A 12,153-nucleotide genomic window follows, 5' to 3' on the forward strand; every position below is an offset into this window, starting at 1 on the left:
CTGTGTTGGACAGAAACTATTTCTTTATTCCCACGTTTTAAAAGAGAGATAAAAAATAAAGAATTTAAATAAACGACGTTAGGAAATCAGGCTTACCACATCGCAACCGTAACTCCCAGCATCCTCCCTCCTTTGAAATGGAGTCTGTCAGCAGCAGCATTTCATACTGCAGATTACTAACCTGTTTGGAAAACAAAGACATCATATTCATATCAAAATTGAAAATTCCTCAGTTGAAAAGGTACTGTTAATATAAAAAAATGATTTTCCAACATAAACCAGTTTTAGTTCAACAACAGAATCATAATATGTCTTTTGTTTAATTCCTACAGCACGTGGAGGAGGACATACCAGGTCAGGATTGGCCCAGTGACCTTTGAGGGCAGCTGACACTTTGGCGATGATGAGGTCATTCATCTGCTGAGTGGCCTCTGGGTGATCTCTGAGCGAGGAAAACACGAAAGGAATCAAGAGACAGACCAATAATTAATCACCACTGTAACATATCCTATATGCACACAGTGAAGAGTAAAATGTATTGTTTCAACATCTTTAAAGAGCATCAGTGTCTATGTGTTCAGTGGGATTGTCTGTCCCAAAGTCTTCTATTCAATTACACGAGGAGACATGGAGGAGGGACATACCTGGTGAGGAGACAGACGAGCTGGCGTACCTCCTCCCTCATGGCTGCTGTACCTCGCCGTAAGTTATACTCAAAGAGCTCACGGATGAGCCCCTGGAGGACCAGGATCTGTCTGAGGGCTGGGTTAGTGGCCAGCGCGCGGAGCAGTGTGATACAGTGACCTGTGACAGCTGAGGCGCAGCCATAGCACTTGTTGGAGGAGGTGTGGCCACAGCCCAGCACAGAGAGGGCACGGTACTGACTAGCGGTGAAGGTGGGCTGGTGGCTGCTGCTGCTCCGGGATGACTTGGTGGCAGCCTCTCGCTGCTGCAGATCATACTCCAGGAGTTCTTTACGAGATGCAAGAACTTTCTGTAAAACAAAAATTAAAGGCCAGAGTTATATGTGCACAAGAAAACAAACAATAAAAAATGCCAACACTTATTTTTCTTTCTAACCTGTATAATCTTGGAGAGTTCGTCAAATGATGTCTTGCAGTCTCCGCTGTACTCTTGAGCCAGCTGTTGAATGTATCTGTTCACATTGGCAGACGACGCACCGAGACCTGCACCTGCTCCGGTGTCATCCTGGAGGCAACGCAGGAAAAAGGAGAAAATAATATCATGGAATAAAATTGTAGACAAACCCCCCCCCAGACTTTTTAAACTTTCTATTCGACTTTCTTAAGTCAACATTTAATAGAAAACAAAAATACTAATATAATGACCTGGTGTCATAACTCTAGCGGTTCTGCTAGAGAGCTTTATGAAAAGGAAATTATGTATTACTGCCATGACGATACTGTTAGTCAACAGCTATTTTAGCCCTTCAGTGATTCATAATTGCTAAGAAATTGCTTTTGGAAAGAATGATCAACATAATATCCCAGCTGTTTAAGTGATGTATCAGTACATAGAGTGCTTTACATTTCAGTTCATATTAGCAGAAGTGGTCAAAGAAGCCTCGTTAACATGACTCATGCTTAAAGTTCTTGTCCAACATCTGGTATTAGACTCAAAAAACAAATGTACTGACCTGTGGCTTCTCTGGTGCCGCCTCATTGACTTTAGACAGAAGGCTCTCCAACTGGGGCCGGTGGCCCATCAGCTGGTGATAGACCCGGTCGGCTTTGTCCAATAGGGTGTTGATGTTGGTTACAGCCTGCAAAGTAAAACAAAACATTAAAAGATTAAAAGAGGTTAAGTTGAAGATAGGGATGAAGACTACGTAAGTGATTCAAGAAACTTTTTCATTCATCTAATTACCAAAAATGGGGACAAAACTTATTTTTTGGCACACAAATTGAATTTTTTGACCTGACTTTTTCACTTTCAGGTCTTTCCCAACAAGTGACTGCTTACTTTTTTCCTGTCTTCCTCATTCTCAATGGGATCCACAGCACAGCATGGTTTTGCATACAGCATGAAGTCAAATCTGGCGTATTTGCAGAAACCACAGGCATTGCACAGGAAGGGATCTTTTTCATCATAGTTGATAGACCTGATTTAAAAAAAAAAAACACCAAGTTAAAATACAATCACTCCAATCACTTCTCCTACTTTTCCCAGAACTGCAGAGCAAACCTGCTGCTCACCTGCATTTGTGGCACTGATACACATTCTCGCCACAGTTGCCACACACACCAGGGTTGGCTGGCACAGATGCACTGCAGCGTGGACACTGCAGGGTCTCGGTGGACGCCTGGTAGTTCTCGTAGAAATCAGAGAACTCGATCATCAAGTTGGATGCGACGATGGGTAAGGGAAGGTCAATCTTCACCTCTGTTTGTCCCGGAGTCAGCTGAACTTTCTTCGCTTTGTGCCAGCGAGCCGGCCTAAAAACAGAAAGAACAGAAGAGCTTTAATGTTATACTGTAAAGTGAAGGAAAGTGACATTTTGTTTCTACTGTGGCAAGTGGCCACTATGTAAAATTTGAATTTTAAAAATTCATCACTAGTTTATCAAGTGAGCACATGTAATTAGGGACAGAGATGTAGAGTGAGAAAGTCCAACAGTATTATTAATAAATACTATTGGTTTCTAATCACTGAAATGAAAACAGGGAGGTGGACAAAAAAAATTAAGAGAGGGTGAAGAGTTAGATTAACAGATGAGTGAAACATACTTGTTCTTCAGCTCCACAATAGCTTGTACAGTCCTGTTGTTGTAGTAGAGGTTGATGGTGCGGACCATTTTGGTGCGTTTGAGGTCACCGATCTTCACTGTAACTTTGCTGATTGTGTGGCTGCCAATGAGCTTGACAACCTGTTGTGTGGTGGTGTAGCGGGTGTCCACTTTGATAGATGACAGTTTGATATTCTGGAGGACAAATAGAAGAAAACAATTAAAAAAATAATAGTGTTTATTCCAAATAGTAGTTTTTGAGCTAGAAGTTGTGTCCATTAAGTGAGGATGTGTTGCACATACTGAGAAGGGAACTTCAGGATTGTTGCACACCAAGCAGGGGTCACTCTCCAGATAAAAGCCATCAAACTCCACCAAACCCGACAGAGTGCTGAAGGAGAGAACACAAATGAGATCCTGAAGATAATGTCCATTACTTAAGATTGCGCTCTCCTTGTCACAAGATAGCATGTTTGTTTAGACATACTTGTAGATGTTGGAGTTGGGGTGATTTGTCAGAATATGGTTCTGTGCCCTCAGGATTTCCACAGCCTTCTGGGAATATTCCTTCAGCTGCAACAGAGAAGAGAAAGACTTTACAGCATTATTACTGAAAGTGCTATGTTCTGCTGAATGATCAAAGATTTAAAAACATACATGATAAAAACTTGGAGCAATACATGGACATTTTTAAATTTTTTTAATAATTCATACATTGAAAAGTCCCATTACTGTGTCAAACTGTCCTTGTGTCTTAGGTAAGAGAGCCTAACAACATCAAAGAGCAGCCAAACAAGCAAGAGTTTATTATGTAAATTAAACTAATAAATATCAGAAGAACAATAGCCTATGATGGATTCAAACAAACCTTTTTCTCTGTCTGAGGGGTCTTGAGTGAGAAATATCCAAGCAGGTCGACAAACTGGGCAGCTTTGCGGCCATATGCAGGGAGCTCAGGCCAGATGGCCCAAGTCAGTTCCAGCAGCAGCTCCTGCTGAGATTTGCTGGAGTTCCTACAGAGAGATTCATGTGTAAGCCACCAACCCGAGTTATGATTTCACCATTTAATCATGCTTCTTTTCACAAATTCATACCATTGATTATTCATGGGTGCTTTATTCATGATTGTTAAACTATTCTAAATTTAAGATGAAACATGAGAAGAGGTTTTCTTGTGTAAAACAGCGTGTGTGTGTGTATGTGTGTGTGTGTGTGTGAGAGAGAGAGACAAAGTGACAGTATGAGAGAGTGGGACTAAAGTGAGCTGTCTGTATATAGTATGTGTTTAAATCATACCTGTAGATATGTAATGCCAAGCAGTGGGCTTGCCAGCGCACAGCAGATGAGTTGGACTCCAGCAGGAAGCAGCGCAAGAACTGAATGAGCGTCTCCTTGTCTGCAAACTTGTTAAGCTGACTGACCAGAGCCATACACAACTGATCCTCCTGGCTGCCAACTCCATCACCTGTTGTCAGTCCACAAAAATACAAAAGTCAGGACACTGGCATCTACTACCCATTTCTGATATCCGCACATCCTGTTCAGGTTCACGTGATGTGTATGTGTAGCATATATGCTGTCTAAACAAGCAGCTCTAGTATGAAGCATGAGAAAGCTTGTGATGTTGCCTCACCCTCTTTGTCCTTCTCCTTGTCCTCTTTTTTGCTCTTTTTACTGGAGGATTTGCTTTGAGAGGACTGAGAAGCCCCCGTCTGCCCAGCACTACCAGAGCCTCCTCCTGAGAATGACGAAGAAGAGGAGGAGGAGCTGGCCAGCACCTTGCTGCCACACAGGGCACAGGAGAGCAGTTGCAAAAGTACTGGAGAAACACCCTCATCTACCAGGAAGCTGACCTGGAGCAGGAAGTACAACACAGCTGGAAAGAGGAGAGAACAACAGATAAGAGGAGAGAGAAGAGACACAAACCATGTTTACAACACTGGCCTTAAAAGTTGATTTGTTTCTATTTACAAAAACTGATCAAAATCAACTTACAGTCGTCCTTCATGCAGAACTTCTGCCAGTTGATCGTCCGCTGAGTGGCAATTTCAGCACAAGCTTTCAGGTGTTCCATCTGCAGCAAGAGAAACATGTTACACTCAAGCACAGGAAGTGACAAAAATCTCAATTCTTAAAGCAGCTGATAGAGCAAAGAAATACAGCACAAATACAGAAAAATATAACAAAATCAAGACCACTCAACTATTTAAATACCAGAACATGTTAGCCTATTAAGACAAAAAACAATGGACGTGTATGTATGAAGTTAACATTTTATACAAAGCATCCAAAAAAAAGTCCTGAATGAGTAAATCTTAGTGTCTGTTCAGAGGACACTCACCAGACTGATGAGTGTGTCATACTGTAGAGCTGAGCCAGACGTGGCTGTGACCACGCCAGCCCGGAGGAAGATGCCTTGCTCCTCTAAAAGCTTCTTGATGCTGCGCACATGGGAGTCAAGAGTGTGCAGATCCCGCAGCTGACGATATTTTTCCTTGGAGCCACAGATAAACAGCAACAGCTTTCTGACTTGCCTCCTGACGAACGGGGTCTGTTGGATCATCAGATACTGAGGAGCAAAGGGAGAGAGAATTGACCGGTTGTATTTGAGTCGTTCATGAACAGTTGTTGAAAAGGAATATCACATAACTGGCTAATACACTCAAATGCTTACTTCAGACAGATAGTAGAACCAGGAATGGTCAAAGACAGGAGGTGGGATACGTGGGTTTGTGTCAGCGATCTTCTTGATCTGATAAGGCAGCCGGAGCACCATTTCAGTCAGCAGCTGGGAGTAGGCTTCAAACACATCAGCAGCATGTCCCTGAAAGCAGGAGCAACAGAGCAAGTTGTCATCAACGGTCCTTATACAAAAGATCTGTTTTTCTGGCAGATAAAGTTGTGTCTGTTATGTGATACCTTGACATATTGCCGCAGAAAGAAAGGACTCATGTCTGGAGGAGAGGAGGCTGTGTGTGGGCGGAGGAGCTGGCTGGTGGTCACAGGCTCCTCTTCACCCTGTTGACTCTTCCAGAACTCCAGCAGCGATTTGAGCACATGGAGACAGTAGTCAATGGCGCCCAGGCTGAGCAAGGCTGTCGCTGTGGCGTTGGAAATCAGTGAGGATGACTGGAAGAGAGAAAGACAGGGGACCCAACATGTGATACACTGGACAAGCAAATTAATTTTGAATACCCACAAAAGTAGGAGTAAAAAGCGTAGTCACGTAGAAAATGTTATGTGAGTTTTGTGGCTTTGAACATACTATGAAGTTTGAAGAAAGATGATGTACCTCAGAAGAGGATTTGGAGCCGGACTTGGTTCGAGACATAAAGACGCTGAGCAGTCTCATGATGACCAGGTGAACTTCGTTGATGGAGCAGCGCTCATTCTTTTTGGACACGTCCTGCAGAACAACAAGGTGGTTAAGTAAAAGAAAAACACATCAAACCTGATTCATCACAAAGGGACTGGGGTTACCTTCTTGTGCATGCCAAGCTCGGCAATGAGCTGTGCAAGCAGGTCATCCAGGGCACCCTTATCCTTCTCATCCTCGCCATCCAGGTCAGAGGTCAACATGAGGATAACCTGCATGTAAGGGATGGCTTGGACTCCTCCTACATTGTGGAGCTGAGAAAGGTGCTGAAGCAAGCGCTCCAGTAGCATAAGGCGAACCATGTGCAGCCTGATGAGAGACACAATATACAAAAAGTACATTTGTATTTAATCTCTGTCCTCCCCATGGTCATGCTGGTAGCCATGGATGATCGAGATCTAGTATCTTAACACAAAAGGGGCAGCAACTTGAACCTTCCTACTTAATCTAAACTTGCTTCCTCATTTGAAATGTCTGACCTGTTGCTTGTGTGGATGTCTCCTTCAGTTTCTCCTTCACCCTCTGAGCCTTCGCCTTCCTGCTGGGCTGTGGTGGTGCTGATGGCTCCAGTGCTGGAGCTCACACTGCCTGGACCTGCAGGGTGACCCTCCACTGTTGTGTCCCCATATGCACTGCTGCGCCCTGACACTGTAAACACACATGCATGCACAAATGCAACTAAGCAAACTGGAAACATGGTCATATATAATATGTTTGTGTATGACTGATACCTCAAAATTATCAACACAGGGGGGACAAAAGAGTGTACAGTTTAGTGCCGCTTAAATGGTCTAAAAATCAGTCTGTATTCTTATACAAACTGATATCTGTATATTTTACAGATTCTATATGATCTCTTTTCAGACATGCATGTACAGTACCAGTCAAAAGTTTAGACCCTTTGACTGGTACTGTTTAACATTTTGAACATTAGAATAGCATAAAAAAAAGTATCTCGCATTTGGTTGTGTTCAGGGTCACTGCTGTTTTTCTGAAATCACCCACCACTGTGCTCCCCTGCTACAGAGTCGATTGCAGAACCTCCACTCTCTGAGCCCACACTGCCTCCATGCTCAGCTGGAGAGGTCCGCAGCGTGGAGCCATCAGTAGCAGCTGTGCTGCCCTCATCATCTGATGCCGGGGCTGAAATAATAGCAATAGCTGTAACAGTAAATACAACGCAGTCATCTGGCCAGGATATGTGATTTTTATTTATACTTTTGCAATAACAATGCAATAAAGCATGCAGAATTAGAAACACTTCAACCTGCGTTAATGTTTGCTCATTTATATGTTGAACCTATTGTGTTTTTAAGGTTTAAATCAACATTGACTAACTATCTTACCACTAACTGAGAAATTGTGACAGACTGAAGAGGAGAAACTGTTTTAATTTCAATATTATGAACTAAGACCACAAGCTGTGACACAGGTTACATTATGAGCTTTAAAGTGGGACATTATTCATAATAAGATTTTTGGCAATTTCAATATAAGAGAACTAAGAGAAATGTGTATCTTCAGGATTTTCTAGCCACTGTGACCTTGCAGACACAAAAAAACTAACTTTCTGCTGATCACATACTATTAGGGAGATGGTCTTATTACCTGATGCGGTGGTGTCTGAAAGAGTGCCAGCATCCAGTGAAGAGGAGCTTGGCGCCTGGCCAGACAGGCCAAGGCTCTGAAGGCCAAGAGCACTGCTGCTACTGCCTAAAAATGTCAAAAATATGCACAATAGATTTAAGCACTTGCCAAAAAATTGTTGATATATAAGGGAGAAACATTATATGCAGACTAGAAAATTCATGTAATTAAAGTTAATGAGAATTCAGGTTAATTTGTGTTTTTATTCAGTAACAGAGAGGTTTCAGTAACTAGCTTTCAGTTGTGTTACAGCTGAAAATGATGACTATGTAACTAAAATGTATTACTTCTGTTGGTTATCATCTCCTAGATTATCTAAATGTGTGGTGAGACATCCAGACAGGCTGGGTTAGCACAATATTACTGCATCATTCTGGGTTTTTTTTGCAGCTGACCTTGTTGATCCTGCTGGAGGCTGAGAGCGATGGCCAGCTCTACCATAGTTTCATCATCTGCATCAGGAGGGATGTCCAGCATGGGGGGGAAACCCTCGGCTCCAGCAAGCAGAGCCTCCAGGGGAGATGGATTTCCATTATTGACATTCTCTGCTGTCTCCAGGACCATTGATTCTGACTGATGAGACAGAAAACAAGGGTGTTATTTTTTCTTTAACATGCAACATGTATTTTAACAGAAAAGTTTGTAAATAACATTTATATTTGAAGATAAACACATATACCAAGGAGGAAAGAAAAAGATACACTATAGGTGGCTTATTTTTGTAGGTTGAGTTTATTAATGTTCTGTATGATGTGTGAACTGGATGATACTTCAAAAGGTATCTTTGACGGTTGAACACAAGAGTGATGCACAGGGTTGATATGTGACATAATTACTGTTGTTGCTGTGAACAGTGAAATCCAGCTAAATAAACTAAACCATGTTTATTAGTTTGTGCATCATTAATAATTAAAAGCGAGATCATTCAGAAACAGTTCGTCCATTCATTCTTCAAATTATTTCCTATTTCAGTCAAATACAACCCTCTTTGCTCACCACCATCTCAAAGTCGCCATGGTCCACTTCACTCTGCTCCTGACTCTCCTGTCTTCCTTCCTCTCCTCCAGTCAGCACTGATGACTGCATTTTGTCATCTGCATCGTCGTCGTCATCATCATCCTTGTCTCCTGATGAGGGAAATGAACCAAGAAGTCTTAAAGAACTGAATCCACTTTCTTCTATAAGAGCCTGAACACAAGTTCATGTTCTTTGTTGAGACATTCAGTTTGTTTTACTACACTTAAATAATAATGGTATGAATGCAGAAAACCTTTTCAACTTGTAATGGTCATAATGCCGTTTGATACCATGCTTAGTTTATAATACCCAAGCTCCATCAAACTGTCTACGGATGAAGGTCCTGGGATCTTTGTGTAAAGCCTGTGCAAACTTACCCATGGGTGTGTTGGAGCGTGGGGGAGACGGAAGGGTCACATGTCGCCGTTTGTTTCTTGGTCGAAGCACTCTGATCAGCGCCTGCTTACAAGCAAAGCTCACAGCAGTGTCCTGAAAATGGTTCAAATGCAGATTCATCGGTTACCTGACACAGTAATTACGGTAATCCATGTAACAGTTCCAGTCCTAATTGGGAGATTATATTTGTGTGAAGTAATTTCTATGTATCATTTTTCTATACGTTTTCTTGAGCTGACCAACGTTATTTACATTTATCATTAGATCCTGATTATAAACAACCCTTTCTGCATAAACTAAATTTTGTATTAAAAAAGGTGCAGTATTCAGATTACAAACATTTAGTCAAAAGCAATGGTAAAGATGTTTTCCCCTGAGTTAATCAGTGATAGTGATTTTATACTTCATAACTGATTCCCAAGGTACCTACAACTTCTAGTGAATTTTGATTTTAGTGAGTAACAGAGGTACTGTACTTACAGGGCAGAGTAACATTTGCATGTAGATTTTGGAGGCTACATTGATGTAATCAAGTTCACATGTGCAGTATGCATGGATGATGTCCACCAAGGCATTTACTGTTGCTTCCACATGAGTTAAGCCTTAGATGAGGGAAAAGAAAAAAAAACATTCACACACTGTGATTCTTACTTGCAATTAGGTATACAGTGTCAAAATCAAAATACTTCTTATAGGCAGCATACATTATGTGTAAATGTGCTACTTAACGTTTAAATATGAGTCAAAAACTAGTCATGTTCACAATCACATTACTTATCAACACATTTCAAACTAAATCAGTATGAAAGCTGCATAATGTTGGGGTCTGACTGTTTGCACGTACCAGGCAGGCAAGCAGGAGCAAGAAATGCGTTCTTTGGTTTCAGGGCATGAAGCTTCCAGAAGTTATTCATCAGCTGTGTGATGAAATTACAGCTTTCACCATCCACATGTTTTTGCCCATCTTCTGTCATTTCTGGATTAAGAAAAGAAGAACATCAATAAGTTTTCTCTGGCACCTTCAGGTTATTTAGCCTCCAAACCACAAACACATTCATTTCAACCAGTAGTGGCTCAGAAGAATTTCTTTTGACATTGTCTGCAATTAATGAAATCATGATTACATACAGTGTAACGATGATTTCATGCAACATTCATCACCAGCAGAATAGCCTCTTACCAGAGTCATGGTGCAGTAGCTTTGTTTCTGTGAAATGCACCAAGTTGTTGGGTCTCATAATTGCAATGGAGCGGGCAGTGATCACGAGCCTCTGGAAGACATCAGGGTCGAGCTCCCTCCCCTCACGGCTGCAGCTGTTCAGACACTGCACTGCATTACTCAGCAAGGACTGGTCCTGATGAGAGGTGACAGGTAAGTGTTGCATTAGTTCTTCTTAAGTGATACACAACATTTAATACCTAGAAGTACTTGAGTGCTTAGAACTGAGAATCTAATGTCAGCATGCTCGTCTGAGGCTTTGGTTTCTGAATAAATGGATTAACTGTTGACAAATGATGAACAAGCAGTTTTTCTGCACAGCTGGCTAAACACTATTCCCATTACATTGCCCACCAATCATGTTGGGTTCGTTATTTCCACTGAGGTTCCTTCATGTAAAGAATTCAAGGTTAATCGATGTACACGACATATATTTATGATGTGGTTCTCCCGTTTCTCGGGTCCCTTCCTCCCTTTAAGTAATATATACCACATTTAATCTTTAACTCATCTTTATTTAACATTACAAACCCATGTGGATGGAGCTGATTTTGATCTGACATATGGTTTTACCTTGTGGTTGTGGTAGGCAGTTCGACTGGTGTGCAGGCTAGCAAGAAGTCCCTTGGTCTGCTGCTGCACACCTGCAGGGGTTGGCATGGACAGGAGTAGAGTGGCCAACTCCAGCGCAGCAGCCTTGTTTTTCTCCTTAACAGATTTTAAGACATGCAGTTAAAAATTCTCCCTGAAGACAAGCAACACAAGTATTTTCATTTAGGCATTTTATTGCAAGTACAACTAAAATCTTTATCTGTTTACCTTCTCACTGGACGACCCGACTGCAAAGCAGCTTTCCAAAGCCTCAAGGGAGCTGACCACCAACCTGAAATTGAGAAAAAAGATCAACACTGCTTCTACTTCAGTTTTTGCCTTAAATTAACCAATCAAACTAACTTTAGAGCAAATCTCAACCTGCTGCAGTCTGTGCTAAGCTAAATGCCAAAAACAACACTGAATGCAAAAATAAATGCCAGAAAAATAAATATTTTTGTTGTTGTACAAGCGTGAAAGATGATGCATGGCATGTTCACAGTCTCAGGCATGGACAAACAAGCTGGCACACATGCACAAAACCATACAAACAAGCAGAGAAAGGGCAGTTACTAACCGGTCCAAGGTTGATAAGGACTCAGTTTCACAACTTTTTATTGTATATTTGGGAGCAAAAGAAAAAGAACAAAAAAGTGTGAGGATCACAGAAAGAAACAAGTGAAATTAAATGATTCAGTTGAACAAAAGAGAAGCATGCAAGAAAAGATGACATCACGATAGCCATGCACTTAATACTCTAAAGAGATCCCAACCCCCATTTATTAAAAATTCAGGTTTGTCCTAAACAAGTCCTGCTACACAGCTGGACCCATAAATGGTAAAGACATGCTAGAAGTGGGCGATATGTATAGAATCCGTCACATCTATCACAGTGTGTGAATTTTTTAATTGCAAAAACTATATTTATTATAATCAAATATCAAATAATAAATTTTCTGGAAAACCAATTGAGAAATTATTTATAGATGAAATAACAGTAAGGTTTTTCACTAATCTAGTAAAACAAACACCTGTCAAATTTAGGTACTTAATCACGTTTATGCACAAATAATAATAATAATAACAATAATAATAATAATAATAATAATAATAATAATAATAATAATAATAATAATAATAATAATAATAATAATAATAACA

General features: G+C 41.1%; 1 protein-coding gene across 7 annotated transcripts in view; it reads right to left on the reverse strand.

The window, feature by feature from the left end:
- The window catches only part of ubr4 (ubiquitin protein ligase E3 component n-recognin 4), a 55,119-nt gene that overhangs the window by 11,310 nt on the left and 31,656 nt on the right, over window positions 1-12,153 (reverse strand). For 5 of the 7 annotated variants that reach the window (XM_042407792.1, XM_042407789.1, XM_042407787.1 and 2 more), the window contains 30 exons: window positions 11,221-11,284; window positions 10,975-11,109; window positions 10,363-10,537; window positions 10,027-10,158; window positions 9,663-9,784; window positions 9,164-9,275; window positions 8,766-8,896; window positions 8,165-8,342; window positions 7,731-7,835; window positions 7,128-7,265; window positions 6,602-6,770; window positions 6,227-6,431; window positions 6,012-6,152; window positions 5,666-5,875; window positions 5,421-5,570; window positions 5,088-5,315; window positions 4,742-4,820; window positions 4,380-4,622; window positions 4,043-4,211; window positions 3,615-3,759; window positions 3,234-3,319; window positions 3,050-3,137; window positions 2,748-2,941; window positions 2,217-2,456; window positions 1,984-2,122; window positions 1,658-1,783; window positions 1,081-1,209; window positions 645-994; window positions 352-442; window positions 97-181 (listed from right to left, as the gene is read on the reverse strand). In XM_042407792.1, coding sequence (XP_042263726.1) covers window positions 97-181; window positions 352-442; window positions 645-994; window positions 1,081-1,209; window positions 1,658-1,783; window positions 1,984-2,122; window positions 2,217-2,456; window positions 2,748-2,941; window positions 3,050-3,137; window positions 3,234-3,319; window positions 3,615-3,759; window positions 4,043-4,211; window positions 4,380-4,622; window positions 4,742-4,820; window positions 5,088-5,315; window positions 5,421-5,570; window positions 5,666-5,875; window positions 6,012-6,152; window positions 6,227-6,431; window positions 6,602-6,770; window positions 7,128-7,265; window positions 7,731-7,835; window positions 8,165-8,342; window positions 8,766-8,896; window positions 9,164-9,275; window positions 9,663-9,784; window positions 10,027-10,158; window positions 10,363-10,537; window positions 10,975-11,109; window positions 11,221-11,284 — 4,559 coding nt within the window. The remainder of the gene's footprint in view (window positions 1-96; window positions 182-351; window positions 443-644; window positions 995-1,080; window positions 1,210-1,657; window positions 1,784-1,983; window positions 2,123-2,216; window positions 2,457-2,747; window positions 2,942-3,049; window positions 3,138-3,233; window positions 3,320-3,614; window positions 3,760-4,042; window positions 4,212-4,379; window positions 4,623-4,741; window positions 4,821-5,087; window positions 5,316-5,420; window positions 5,571-5,665; window positions 5,876-6,011; window positions 6,153-6,226; window positions 6,432-6,601; window positions 6,771-7,127; window positions 7,266-7,730; window positions 7,836-8,164; window positions 8,343-8,765; window positions 8,897-9,163; window positions 9,276-9,662; window positions 9,785-10,026; window positions 10,159-10,362; window positions 10,538-10,974; window positions 11,110-11,220; window positions 11,285-12,153) is intronic. The other 2 variants (XM_042407793.1, XM_042407788.1) reach the window with 1 other exon arrangement.

This window comes from Thunnus maccoyii, chromosome 4 (genome assembly GCF_910596095.1).
Source record: "Thunnus maccoyii chromosome 4, fThuMac1.1, whole genome shotgun sequence".
Classification (NCBI taxonomy): Eukaryota; Metazoa; Chordata; class Actinopteri; order Scombriformes; family Scombridae; genus Thunnus; species Thunnus maccoyii.